Source organism: Leptosomus discolor, chromosome 1 (assembly GCF_034619465.1).
Source record: "Leptosomus discolor isolate bLepDis1 chromosome 1, bLepDis1.hap2, whole genome shotgun sequence".
Classification (NCBI taxonomy): domain Eukaryota; kingdom Metazoa; phylum Chordata; class Aves; order Leptosomiformes; family Leptosomidae; genus Leptosomus; species Leptosomus discolor.
In genome coordinates, this window is record NC_141391.1 from 157,065,524 (window position 1) to 157,080,595 (window position 15,072).

The 15,072-nt window shown below is 39.0% G+C and overlaps 1 protein-coding gene across 1 annotated transcript in view; it reads left to right on the forward strand.

The window, feature by feature from the left end:
- The first annotated feature begins 1,625 nt into the window (after window positions 1–1,625).
- The window catches only part of PARPBP (PARP1 binding protein), a 54,065-nt gene continuing 40,618 nt past the window's right edge, over window positions 1,626–15,072 (forward strand). The window contains exons 1-3 of the mRNA XM_009958489.2: window positions 1,626–1,775; window positions 12,081–12,311; window positions 14,029–14,136. Coding sequence (XP_009956791.2) covers window positions 1,626–1,775; window positions 12,081–12,311; window positions 14,029–14,136 — 489 coding nt within the window. The remainder of the gene's footprint in view (window positions 1,776–12,080; window positions 12,312–14,028; window positions 14,137–15,072) is intronic.

A 15,072-nucleotide genomic window follows, 5' to 3' on the forward strand; every position in this document is an offset into this window, starting at 1 on the left:
GTGTCTCTCCCGTGTGCGTGTCTCTCCCGTGTGCGTGTCTCTCCCGTGTGCGTGTCTCTCCCGTGTGCGTGTCTCTCCCGTGTGCGTGTCTCTCCCGTGTGCGTGTCTCTCCCGTGTGCGTGTCTCTCTCGTGTGCGTGTCTCTCTCGTGTGCGTGTCTCTCCCGTGTGCGTGTCTCTCCCGTGTGCGTGTCTCTCCCGTGTGCGTGTCTCTCCCGTGTGCGTGTCTCTCTCGTGTGCGTGTCTCTCTCGTGTGCGTGTCTCTCTCGTGCGTGTCTCTCTCGTGTGCGTGTCTCTCTCGTGTGCGTGTCTCTGTGTGGATGGGGGTGGGGGTGGGGGTGGTGTTCTCGCCCGGTGCCCGAGGCGGGGGAGCTGCGCAAGGCTGGGCCGTGGTGAGGGGGGGGGGGGGGGGACACACGCTGCGGTGGCGGCAGTCGGGAGTTTTCAGCTGGGGGAGTGGGATGGGGGCGGCGGTGGCGGTGTCGGCCCTTGGGGTTTAGGGTTTGGGGCTCGTTCCGCAGGCTTTTTGGCTTGTTCCGCTCCGAGTGACAGGTTTTGCCCCTTGGAAAGCCCTCAGAGTAAGGGGAGAGGAACGCCTCCGGGGGGATTTTTGTCGGCCCCACACTGACTCGCATCTGCCCCCCTGTTTCATCCCCTATGACCTGCAGGTTTCGTTCATGTCAACGTAAAATAACAAAGGAGGCTGTCCCCCTCAAACGTTTCGGAGAGTAAGTAGCTGCAGTTACTCATACAGTCTTGCTTGTTACCTGATGTTTCCTGCTTTCCCTGCCCCTCTCCCACACGCCATGATTTTTCCTGATGGTACCAACCACTAAAAAAACCTGCTGTGGGCTGTGCCTGAGCTAGGTGAAATAAGGGAAAGGCTGGGTTCTTGTTCTGAAAGTAAATGGTACCAGTGTTGCTCCTGTACTGTAATTGCAGTGTTAGGGAACTGTGTTTCAGGAAAGAACAAGTTGAAAGAGGACAAACTTTTTAGTCTGGTGTACCTGTGTCTTAACAAATGCAAGAAGGTGAAAAAGACCAAAGCATGAAATAGTCAAATTCAAAACTGATACTGAAACGTATTGACAAAAGAAATAGGGGATCTAATAACTTATAGAATGAAAAAAAAACAAACCCAAACCTATATGGGTAACAAAAGCATCTAGAGATGTCTTTGTTAGTAAGTCTTAGAAATATTAAATGTCTTGTTTCTAAGTTTAAGACAGTCTGATAGACACTGGTCTGAATGTCTAGTGAATGCGGATGGTAGAGAAGACAAGCTGGGGCATTCAGACTGGCTGCTTTCAGAGACAAAAGGCTGTCGTATTTGTGATAATGTTTATTCTGTTATGTTGGTGTAATTATAAGGAAAATAAGTGATCTTCATTAAGACGTGTCATACATAAGCACTTTTAATCCCTTCTCTTCCTAGTTACTCTGTCACAGCGAGGGAAGTATCACTAGACTCCTAGTTTAGTGGGAAAAGTTTGTTCTAGGAGCTTGACCTGCAAGAAGATAGGACAAGATTTGCACAGCTTATTGGAAGGTGAAGATGCGCATAAGCCTCTGGCATAGTTATAGTAATTTTTTTTCTCTTAATTATTTCTATATTCCACTATAGACAATGACTGCTTTCCAGCAAAAAATTTTAAACTTGATCAAGTGTTTCAGAAGACAATGGCCTTTATTTTCAAACTCCGAAAGGACTACTGTATGTGGAGCAGACTGCATGCTGATGGTGTTACAACTGTCAATGGCCGAAGTCAATAAAGAGGTTAGCATTTTTTCAGTATGTTCTTGGTACTTAGTACGTCTCAAACTTTCTTCACGTACTGGACTTTTTGCTTATGCACCTACTTGAAATGGCCGTTTTGGTCACTTCATTGTTATTTTAACTGAGGGTCTGATGCAGCAAGGTGCTAAAATTAATATGGTTTAGCGCACTGCTGAATCAGGGCTAAAAAAAAGAGCTGCAAGACAGATGGGCTGATGGAAGTGTTTTAAGTGCATATCTGAGTTCTAAACTTTAATATTAAATACTAGTGTATTTTTCCTGATCGTGTTACTTCTGTTTATTTCCGTCAAATGTTTCTTCTGTCCTGTAAATCAGGGTGGGAGAGCTATGGCATTTGGGATGCATCTTTCTTCTCAATGCTCTGACAATGCTTTGGAATGACATGAGAAGAATGAGTATAAAGCTGATTTGGTATAGGCTGCATGAGTTGTGCTTGCAGCAGTCCACTCTTGGCTGATGTTTTTGCTGAGACTCATCAGATGAAGACCTATACATATAAGTTGTGAGTGTGCACCCAGTACTGGTAGGAAATATATGGCCTTCTCTGCATGTGTACGAGTGTCTGTCAAATGATGGGTAAGAGATGTAACCCTAAGTGCCTCCGTAAGAAGCGCTGTGGCTTGTCACAGCTGGAAGGCTGAGCATTAGCAATCCTGAAACATACTAAAAAGTGTTGCAACATACAGTCAGGCTTTTGCACGTGTCTCATCTAATGAGAACAGTTGCAATAGTCACTTTGATAATCTAAAGGTATCTTTTTAAGTCAATAAGATTAATTATTGATGAAAACAAATTATCATTGTTGAAAGACTTACCCGTGCTGCAGAGTAAATTAAACACATAGTACAAATCTTTAGTTCAAAAAAACCCCACAAACACACCATGAACAACAAAACTACACCAAAACCAAAACCCCAAGCCAACAGAAAACCCACTTCAGTTTGTGCACTCCTAGTTGCAATGTATTATTTGAAAAGTTACCCCTCTGTAGTGCAAGAAGCTTATATTTTGGAAGAAACATTTGCAGAACAATTCTTTAACCTAATTGAATTCATCACCAGAAAAAGTTTTATAGCCTAAAATGTGCAGAATGGGGCTATTTCTTGTCTAAACATTACATATGAAACTTGTCAGTTCATCCCCACTGTAATAAACATTACAGCAGAAATATTAGAATCCGAAGTTTCTGTACTTGTACTTCACAGAATGTAATGCATTCCAGCCAGGATCCCAGTGTCCTCACAATACCCGTGTAGGTAGAAGTAGAAAATTGTTGTGCATCAAAATGAACTCTTGGAGAACTGATAAAGGAAAATAACGCAAAACTACCCGTGGAGACAATCAGTATTTGTCATGTTTGTTGTGATTCTCAAGGGAGAACTGCAAACATTTTCCAACGCCAACTCTGGGAACTACAATGTGTTATTCTGTTGGATGCCAAAAATTACAGCGATGGTAAAGATGACACTGTTATGGTTCATTGCTACTTTTGTCCTAACAGCTTAGGGTAAGTTCTTTCTTTCCCCCAGAGGTAACTAGTTTATTCCATTTTCTCCTTTTTTTTTCCTCCTCCAGCAAACTTTCCTCTTCTCTAAAAGTATCTTTTCTTTCAGAGATGATCTAAGAAAATTAAAGGTATTATTTTCAACTCACTTAATTTTGAAATATACTGCTTTCACTTCAAATCTGAAGAAAGATCAAGTGCTCAAAACCTAATTATTTTTTTTTCTGATTATACTAGTTGATCTAATAAGACAAATTAGCAGTATGTATAAACCTTGTCTTGCGTATGTGGATTAAAACGTGGATTTTAGCATTTGCATGTGCTGCCTCTGAAGTTAAATTTCTTCAACTGGATGTCCATTTTGATGTTTATAGTTTTAGAGTAAAACATGGCTGTTTTATTCAGCACTAAACTTCAAACTAAGATGCAGAGTAATACAATTGAAGGCATGTTCCTTGTTAGGTCTCAGATACAAGTACACTAATTTCGTATTGTTAACACCTATAGAATAGAACTCTATTATGACAAAGTCAACTACTTCAAGAAAAATAACTGTACTAACAGGCTATTGAATGGCTGGATTGGAAAAAAACCAACCTACCACAAACAGCAAAACCCTGTTTGCTTTCTTTAGGAGCCTGGACAATTTTAATGGATTTGGAGTTTTAACTGTTTTCTGTATCTGCAGTAGAAATTAAAAATAACAGAGCTTTTTGGAGAACTCCAGAAAAGTTTAAAAGTCTCATAATTTATTAGTCTTAAATTTCACCAAGAATAAGGTTAGCAAACAGTATGATAAGCATTGATCAAATAGCAGGGACGAAAGGAAAAAAAAAAAATCTATGCTTTGAATTCCTCTGAGAATACTTCGTATTGTAGCACAGTTGTTGGCATGAAGATAAGCGGCATATGTTCTTGCTGTGAAAGCTAATACCTTTAACCTAGACTGAGTAGTATAGGTCTAAAATCTAGGAAAACTTTCAAGAGGAAGAACCCTTCTTAAGATTTGAAATAGAAATAACAATTTTCAAGTTGTAGTTCATCTGTAAGTAATTGCTTGAAGTTGACTATGTTTGCACCTGTGGATCAGAAGGGGTAGGAGATAGAGGTTATTAGGACAAATAATCACTTGTCACTTTCAGACCATGGCTGGTTTAGCTAGTAGTGGGGGAAACTGAGACATAAACAATTATTTTTCCTGAGTCTGTGAATTTAAATTCTCAGACTTGTCTTGAGGGTTTGTAAATCTCTCTTCTAGCACTGGGACTATGAGACTGGAGGAAAAAGTGCTTCCTTTTTTATTTTAGAAATATATTTTCCCTTTAGAAAGTCATGTTTGTCTTTTTCTGGTTCTGGGTGAAATCAGTTTTGGTGTGTGGTTTAGTTCTGCTCTGAGCTTCCATGAGAGCACATTGTGCACTGTCTGAAGAATATTATGTTCTGTTCAGTATCCTGTATTTATTGATAGTTTTCCCAAATCATCTCGTTTCCATGTTTGCGAAGAAAGAAAAATGTTAAGTTGTTTTATAACATTATTCCCTTAAACTGTTGTATCTGTCTCCCTTTTGGTAATGAGATTTCTACAAACTTTGTATCAATTTCATATGATATGTTGCTTGTAACATATTGTAATGATGCTACCAAGAGACATTGTCTTGGCTGTTCTTCAGTATGATTAATTTTTCAGAGAATCACAGAAGGGTTGGGGTTAGAAGGGTCCTCTGGAGGTCACCTTGTCCAAGCTTCTACCTCAAGCAAGTCCACCTGGTGCCAGTTGCTAGGACTGTGTCCAGATGGCTTTTGAATGCCTCCAAGGATGGAGACTCTGTAACTTCCCTGAGCAACCTGTGGTATTGCTCAATCACCCTCATAAAAAAGTAAAAAAGTGTTTCCTGATGTTCAGAGGGAACCTCCTTCATTCAGTTTGTGCCCACTGCCTCTGGTCCTGCCACTGGGCACCTTAAAAAAGGAGCTTGGCTCCATCTTCTTTGCACCCTCCCTTCAGATATTTATATACATTGATGAGATCCTCCCTGATCATTCTCTTCTCCAGCCTAAACAGCCCCAGCTTTCTCAGCTCTTTCTCGTAAGTGACATGCTCCTGTCCCTTGATCATATTTGTGGATGATTCACTGGACGTTGTTGGACTCTGTTCAGTATTTCGCTGTGTCTCCTTGTACCAAGGAGTCCAGAACTGGACACAGTACTCAGCTGTGGTTGCACCAGTTCTGAGTAGTCTTCTACAAGGGACAGGCTCTTTTTTAGAGTTCTGTAGAAAAAAGGTTGAAGTAATGAATATTTCATTGGAATTTTATAAAAGGAAATTATATGAGACTGTTCTACTGTCTTTCCTATACCCTATGTTACAAAATAAGTAATTAAGTTATTGTTTTTTGTATTTTTGTGTTGCTTAACAGCTGGAGTTATTTTAAGTATTAGAACTTGCTTCTTAAAGCTTGAAGCATCCTCCCTAGCTATCAATAGGACTTTCTCTTCTTCCTCCCACCCCCCCATCTCTATAGTATTACAGGTTTCTGTTTTGAGGGGTTGAAGAAGCAGCAAGAATGTGGTGTGCAGGTTCTTTGGGGTTGTTTTGGGGTTTTTGTGGGGTTTTTTTGTGTTGGGTTTTTCTTTTTTACCGGTGTGTGCTAAATTTTCTGTCTTGTTTTTACTACCACTATAGTTGACTTTAGAAAGTAATAGTTTATTGCTTGGATGAGTGCAATTTTTACTTTGTTTCAGGATCCTATTGTTGCAAGTACTAATTGTTCTACCGACCCATACATACTGTAGCTCTTCAGTCCTCCTTAAACAGAGCATACCTCTGCTCTCTTCACTGGCTTTGCTTCTGGCAGATTGCAATGCACCAACTATCAGTTGCTTATGTCTATACACTTGTGCTAGAAACAGTTTCTAAATCTGTGCAGAACACTATCAACGTTTAGTGAAATGGGAAACTTATGCAAAATGCTGCTTTATACCACTATAATGTGCTTTATGTACCACTGTTTGGGAACTTCTCTTGTATGAGAGCATCTGCAGCAGTGAAGGCTCAGTAGGACCAGAGGTGACAAGACTGCAGAGTCGCACAACTCAAGGGCAATGCCAGACAACAATGCTGCAGTCCAGGAATATGCCTGAAAATAATAGAACTAGAGAGAACACTTGGGTGGTGGTGAAGCACAGCAGTCTTGAACACACATATTCCAAAAATGGTTAGTGATCTATTTGTTTGGGGAAGGCAGAAGAGAACATGATATTGCTGAAATACACGTTGCTTTCTGGTTTTTGAAACAATTTTCTGAGAAAATAGAAGATGCTTTGCTACGTAGTTAGCCCTAGAAATCTTGAAATACCTCCAAAATACTGAAAATCAAAGTCTTTAGGCATGAAATTCTGCTACTGGATTTCAGGAAACTTAACATACTGTACTACCAGGAAGTAAAGATGCTTTATAATACTTTATTGTTTCTATGCCTGTGAAACACCGTACTTGCAATGTCTATCATGGAATGAAAGTGTGGAACTTTTATGAACTTCCTTAAGCTATTAGCCAGTTGGCATATGCTTACTGCAAAACACCACGCTATTTTTTTTAATTCATTTTAAAACCAGACAAATTGACTGTGTAAGTAATAGAATACACTGTCACAGTGAGCACCTGATCATAAAGGTTAATATCTGTAGTGCAATTTTGTTTGGATTTAAAATATTTTTGCAACACTAATATAAACTTTGCTAATCTCTGCAGGCCCTTGGTCTGGTGAGGAAAGTTTTTGATTTATTAGATACCACACTGAAGTTGTACTTTAACTTGGTACTTCTAGAGGATTTTGTTTCAAAACAAAGTGAGAAAACATAATTTTTTTTTCTCTCTAATCTACTGCTGTCTTGATAGTTTAAATTGGGTTATAATATGATTACATGTTTAATTTTCTGGGGGGCAGAAATGGAAAACAAGTGCTTTTCAGAAAACTTATGGGCCATTCGATCATTCTAGTAATCTCTGGAATAGCATGCAAGTTCATGGTTCATTGTAATCCTGCACAAATTAGAAGGCATAAAAGTGCTCTGAAAGTAATATGCATGAGTAAGTACCCTTTCATTTTCACTCTTAGTTTTTTTGTTTTGGCAATACCGAAATAGTTGACTTTTAAATCATATATTTAACCAGGTCTACCGGGAAAGTTGTGCTAAGTATGCTAGAACTCTAAGGAGGGATCTTTTGGGCTGGAACAAATTATTAGAATTGCTCCTGACCTGTTCTTGTATTTAGTTTTGTATTCAGTTGTTAATGGTGTTTGTGGGTAATTATTTTACCCAGATTAAAGGTGCTTAATGTGAAAATTTCATAAAATAAAATAAAAACTTTGCACTAGACAGGAGTTATCCACTGATACTGGCATAACAAAGCAAGGCTTGTCACTCAGTCACAGGACATTTATATCATGTTACATAATAAATTACATGAGCATATAATACTGCTTTTTTTGCTGCCATATACTGGGGAATGCTTTAGATACCAGTAGTATGAACTCTGTTTCTTTGCTGAAAACTGGAAAATTTGCTACAGTTGCAAAATTACTTGCTGCATGTATTCTGAGGTCTAACTCAAATAGAAGGACCTCAGCTGAAAAAGTTTAGCAGCATGAAGTGGGGACTGGTATGTAGATCTAAGAGCAGGGTGTGGATGAAAATGAGGAGGCTAATTGTGAAAGAGAAGGGGGTACGACCAAATAGTAAGGAAGTCACAGAATTCAGGGGAAAGATGAAATGGTGGTGGGGAAGTTGGCATTTGGAAGATGTGGAGAGTATGGTATTATGGAAAGGTCTGCAGTAAACATGGCTATAAAAAAAACTGAGATTGCGATGGACAAGACATGATGATTTGGGAGCAAAGTGAAAACCGGCACAGAATATGGTAAGGTATGGGTGTGTGGGGAGACTAGCAACTCATAGCTGGAATTTTGGAAACGTGGAGAACAGTACAGGAGTAAAGTCCAGGGTCAGTTGTCAAGAGATGAAAAACAGGCTTACAAGAAATTAGTGAATAAAGGACTAAATTCTGAATTACATGTGCCAGAAATACGTACGTAATCCTGCATCCCAAACCCCGTGTTTTGTCTCTGTTACCTTTAGCTCAGTGTAATTAGTAGCAGAATTCTCTGCTACTATGTATTTTCACTTATACAAGTAGCATCTTAATGCAATTCTTTCTTCGAGTGCAAGGCTTGGTTTACAGGGATTGAAACCAATTTTCTGGCTTCCTCAGTGTTGCAGTCTTTAACCATTGACAACACACTCATGTCCTTTATTAGCAGCCACTAGAGACAGGCTCAGATTTCTTGCAGTTTACCCCCGTGCTGAACCAGAAAACTTAATTAAAATGTCTGATACTCGGTGAGCTGATTTCTGACCTCCTCAATCTGCTCCACCCTGAACTGCGAAAGTATTGGTTTGAAAAACCAGTACTTTACTAAAAGTGAAAAAGAGAATGTTAGGGGTTAAACAAATAGGATTTTGTACCTAATTATTTATTTTTTTTTAGAGTGCAGCAATAACTGCTCTCTTCTATGTTCTTACTGATACAACTGGATGGTAGCTGGCTTGCATCCTACTTCCTTTGGTAATGCATCGCTCAGTTTGTGACTCAAATAACAGGGCTTACTTGGCTTGTTTTAAAGTTTCTGTGAATTCCAGCTCCACTATCTGTTCCTATCTGCTGTGACACTTTCACATTTTTGTTTGCCATTTGTGCCCTGCTGCTGTACTTGTAACCTCCAACCATGCCAGGTTTGCCAACAACTTCGGTTCTTTAGTTACTTCTGCTTTGTAAATGACATTACAAGTAGCGTTATGGACTACATACAGTCTGTCTCATTCTTAGTCTCTTCTGTTCTCCCACATAGAGATAACTTTTCTTAAAAAATTTATTCCCTTTTTCCTTTTAGTTTAGAACTGCACAACAAAACTGCAAGCTTATTGTTTTACAATTAAGTGTTCACTCTTCTAAGTAGTGCTTAGGCATGATTGCTTAATATACCCCTACATATAAGTGTAGTAATAGCAGATGTCCCTACTGTGATGTAAATCCTTTGAAAAAAAAATGATAAATTAATATGTAAATTAAACATGATTTTAGTCATTCCTGTTGATACATTTTCTACTTCTGTCCAGCAAAGGACAACAGAGCACTCCTCTCGAGTTGGAAAGAGGAAAGGGACTTCTAACTGTGATACAAGCCTCTTAAGTTACTTTGTGATAAATTTGGATTTTATTTTTTGCCTACAATGGGAAAAGGTTCTTCCATTGCTAATAAAATGCTGTTAGTTATTTTGCTACTGATGTATTTGTTGTCATTTACCCACTTTATTTGCTCTTTTAAATTAACTCTTTGTAATCTCTAATTCTGCTAATTTTCTGATAAACTGTAATTCCTTTTTCCTTTTTGGAGGCTGGGGAGAAGGCAGAGGGGCACATGGAATGTAATCTTATAATTTTGACAGGGGGAGTGGGCCAGAAGCCAGGTATAAGATTGTAGCCTGTACTGTATAGTTAATGTTAGTTATGCTACTAGCAATGGATAGGTGTGCATTGCTTTAATGTGTTTGTTAGATCTATGTAACAACACCATCAATGTTATGTTAAAGTATAACTGTACAAACACAGGAAAATGAACTCTTTCTTTTTTTGACATGGCATATGTTTTCCGAGATCACTGTTTGAAGCAAGGTAATAGAGCTGTATTTACTGCCTTTGTGATGTGAATGCCTACCATGCTGCAAACTAATTCTGCAAATCATAGAATCATAGAACCGTAGAATGGTTTGGGTTGGATCATCTAGTTCCAACAATGACATCCACAGCCTTCCCCTCATCAACTAAGTGGGTCACCTGGTCATAGAAGGAGATCAGGTTGATTAAGCAGGACCTACCCTTTGTGAACCCATGCTGGCTGGGCCTGAGTCCCTGGTTGTCCTGCACCTGCCGTGTGAGTGCCCTCAAGGTCAACTCCTCCATAATCTTCCCTGGTACCGAGGTCAGACTGACAGGCCTGTAGTTCCCTGGATCCTCCTTCTGGCCCTTCTTGTATGTGGATGTCACATTGGTAAGCCTCCAGTCATCTGGGACCTTCCCTGTTGACCAGGACTGCTGGTAAATGATGGAAAGTGGTTTAGCCATCTCCCTCAGTACTCTCAGGTGGATCCCATCTGGCCCCATAGACTTATGAATGTCCAGGTGGCAAAGCAGGTCTTTAACTGCTCCCTCCTTAATTATGGGGGGTTTATTCTGCTCTTGCTCCCTCTCTTCCAGCTCAGGGGGCTGATTTCCTCGAGGGCAGCTTGTCTGACTCTCAAAGACTGAGGCAAAGAAGGCGTTAAGTACCTCAGCCTTTTCCTCATCCTTGGTGACAATGTTCCCCTCTGCATCCAATAGAGAATGGAGATTCTCCTTGGCTCTCTTTTTGTTGTTAATGTATTTGTTGAAACTTTTTTTGTTGTCTCTCGTGACAGTGGTCAGATTGAGTTCTAGTTCCGCTTTTGCCTCTCTAATTTTCTCTCTGCATGACCTAACATGATCCCTATACTCTTCTTGAGTTAACTGTCCTTTCTTCCAAGAGTGGTAAACCCTCCTTTTTTCCCCTGACTTCCAGCAAAAGCTCTCTGTTCAGCCAGGCTGGTTGTCTTCCCCACCAGTTTGTCTTATGGCGCACAGGGACAGCCTGCTCCTGCGCCCTTAAGACTTCTTCCTTGAAGAATGTCCAGCCTTCCTGGACCCCCTTTCCCTTCAGGACTGTCTCCCAAGGGACTCTCTCCACCAGTGTCCTGAACAGGCCAAAGTCTGCACTCCAGAAGTCCATGGTTGTGGTTTGGCTGACTCTCCTCCTAACTTGACCAAGAATAGAGAACTCTATCATTTCATGGTTGCTAAGTACAAAGACGCCCTCTGACCACCACGTCTCCCACCAGTCCTTCTCTGTTTGTAAATAGCAGGTCAAGCAAGGCACCTCCCCCTGGCAGGCTCCCTCACCAGCTGTGTGAGGAAGTTACTTTCCACACACTCCAGGAACCTCCTGGACTCTTTCCTCTCTTCTGTGTTTTATTTCCAGCAGACATCTGGTAAGTTGAAGACCCCCATGAGGACAAGGACTAGTGATTTTGAGACTTCTCCCAGCCACTTGTAGAATGCCTCGTCTGCCTCTTCATCCTGGTTGGATGGTCTATAACAGACTCCCATCAGAATATCTGCCTCGTTGGCCTACCCCCTCATATTTACCCATAAGCACTTGGCCTTGTCCTCACGATTGTTAAGCTCGACACAATCAAAACTCTCCCTAATGTACAAAGCCACCCCACTGCCTCTCCTACCTTGCCTATTCCTGCTGAAGAGCTTATAGCCATCCATTGCAGCACTCCAGTCATGAGAATATAAGAATAAATAAATAGAAAATATTTATATTGATAAATAAATATAAAATATATAAAATTAAATATGTCAGCAGTAGTCCTGCAAAAGTTGATATGTCTTTCCTGATGAGTAAAGTTCAATATACATACCTGGTATTTTAAAGATTAGTAACAAATACTGCATATAACAAAAAGTCAGCTGTAAAGGGAAAGCGCTGGAAGAACTTCAACTATGAGTAAGGCTGTGTTTATAATAAATGTAAATATTGAAATGATAATAATTTAAAAAAATATATGCAGCTTGTTTGAAAGTAATTTTTAAAGCTATGCTGAATACAAAACATACATTTTTGTTTTTTTCTGTTCTATTAGCACCATGGAGATTTCACAGTATCACTTAGTGATGTGTTGGAAACTTGGAAATATTTGTTACATGACAAACTGGGATTATCATACGAAAACATGAAAGAACCGGAAAATTATACTGACCTAAAAAAAGCCTATCATGCCTCCTTGGCAAGAAGCAGTATGTTGGATCTAATAGATGTGTATCAGAAGTGCTGTGGACTTGGACTTCTATCTGAAGATGAAAGCCTAGCCCCTGTAAGTATTTTGTTTGTTTTAGCGCTGATATTGTTTTGACATTTTTGATTCCAGTTACGGATTTATGACACTTCTAAATATACACAGGAGCTCTGAATTATTCACAACTTACTTTGCTCTTCTATTAGGGAAGTTTAAAGTACTAAATCTTTTAAAGAGAGCTTAAATTAATTCAAAAATTATTTCTTTCTGTTGTCCTGCTGGATAGGTGGGTCCCACAGCTCTTCTGTGAGTATATCCCTCTTTGCTAGAGATGGAACTGAAAAATGAGCTGTAGAGATTTGATAAGACTGGAACAAAGCTTAGTGATTAACACATGTCATGGAGCTTTGGTTTTATGTTGATATACAGTCAAAATATTTTTAATGGTTATCATTTTAAAAATACCTTGCTCTTAAAAGCAATAAATTCCCTATACTACATGTAGTTCCATGCCAGATTTTTCCAGAAACCAGAAGAGGTTCCTCTTCAGCCACTCAGTCAGCAGCTCTGTTGCAGTTTATTGCAGTTCAGATATTCTTGTGACACTGCATGTGAGGCCATGCTCCAGGCTAGTCTAGTGTATATTCCATTCTTAGATTATGAAAGTCTGTAACAAATGAATTTGATTAATCTCTGTTATTAGATAAAAATATATGTAAGTAGAAATTAAGTTTGGAACACAAGCATTCCACGTGATTTTATTTGATTCTGTGCTCTCTAGAGCAGGGAAAGGTCAAAAGACAAATTCTATTGCTACTGAAAAAATTAATGTTGCATTTAGATGCGTGTACTTCCAGCTTGTAATGAAAATTAGAGGAGGTAATTGTCTGCTTTTACTGCCCACTCCCAGCATTGCCGACTTAAACAAATTGCTGTTTATTTCATCTTCTGAATTTGATGTATGTTTAATTAGATGGCTATTTTAATGAGGGAAGCTATATCAGTAACTGAACGTTAGTTGAACTGAGGTATATTATGAACATACCATGAATTACTAGTTATAGCATAATTAAAACTCTTTACTTTCCAGCCTTAGTAAGAACAAAAAGCTTTGTCCATGAAAAAGTGGTCAAATATTGGAATAGGTTGCCCAGAAAGGATGTGTAATCTTATTTTTGGAGGTACTAAAAACTTGGCTCAGCATATCACTGAGCAACCTGGTCAAACTGGTGCTGCTTCAACCACAGATTTGTACTAGATCTTTACAGGTCCTTTTTAACCTAAATTATTATATGATTCTATGACAAGAATGCTTGTAACCAGCTTCCCTATTTCCTTAAAGGTTCAGAGAGCCTACAGTCAAACACCCATGTGATTATTAGGCACAAAAGAGATTATAAGGACAACTGAAGTTCAGGAAGTGATGGAAAAAGCAATTTAAAAAAAAAAATTCTTCCTGTTTTCATGGGGAAGATCGAGAACTTGGGTGTGTTAATGAGCTCTTCCTGAACATGGTATAACATACTAAATGTTGTACAAAACATAAGCATCTGCTTTTAGTGCCAGTGTATTTCATGACTGTTTGAGATATGTTCTCTAAATTAATCTTATACCTCATTTCTCTACTAAAACATTTGTAAAGTAGACTATAAGGGCTGCGTTAACCTACGCTAAAGGGCTAAGTGCTGCTAAAACATTAGCAGACTGGCAGAGACATAGTTTCACCAGGTTTTAATACCACTTTTGCTTTCTAATCATCTTCATACTTAAGTTTATTCTAATCTTTTTATTAAAGGTTCAACTATTGGAATTTATTTCTGGCATAATGAATGTACAAGAAAATAATGGTTCTCTTCCTGCTCCTTCTACACCACTAAATAGACAGGGCCAGGAGGATGTGAAGGTAAAAATTATTTCTGTTTCTTTTGCAGTGTTCTGTATATATTGAAAAGATGAAATATAACATTGTTTCCTTTTCTAGTTAATGGTATTAAAATGTTGCTGTTTTTTAAAAAAACAGAAGATATGTGTTCAAACACTGTGTCTAAGCATATTGTAGGTGTATGTATGGGGCTAACTGCAGAAATTATATTCTGGAAGATAGTCCTTTTATGGCAGGCACTTGATGTAGCTTTAATCTGCCTTGAAACACCAGGGAATGAATTTTTCTACAAGTACACTGTCACTCAAACACTGTCTTGACTAAGAGTTAAATGATTTGCCCAGTGCTGCAAAGTGAAATGGTAGGTGAGTAAACTTCTTTGATTTCATTTTATTAGCTTGTACTCCCTTACATACAGAAGAAATCTGAATAGCCACTGTAGTGGTAGCTGTAGCAAAGCAGACGAGGTTTGTCTATCCCAGTGGAGGACTTGACTTTCTGGGAATACTAGATTCTTTCCTTTTACCCTTTCAATTGTCAAAACAAGAATCTCAGAATACTGTATAACAGTGCTTGAAATGCTGTAGCTTTAGTAGTTTCTAACTTGCTTTTCTCATAAGTAGCAATTTTAATTTATTATTTGGGTACAACTCCAAATATTTCTGAACAGGAAAGTATTTTCTGAACTAAGGTTCTCACCCAGACAGCACTTCTACCACTAACAAAAATATTCCTTGCCTTTTTTTTCTTTCTCTTAAATCTATCTTTTCAGACTGTCACACATACTTTTTTTTTTTTACTGGCTACATTTTTGTTGTTTACATCCCACTGAATGAGAGTAATTTCTGCAGCAAATATGGGTTTTCTCATTATCTTTCCTTTTGTTAATTGCCTTTTTTTTGGTCTGGTCTTTGCTTGTGACAAAACTGTGAATTCTTCAGTTCTGGGACTGTTGTT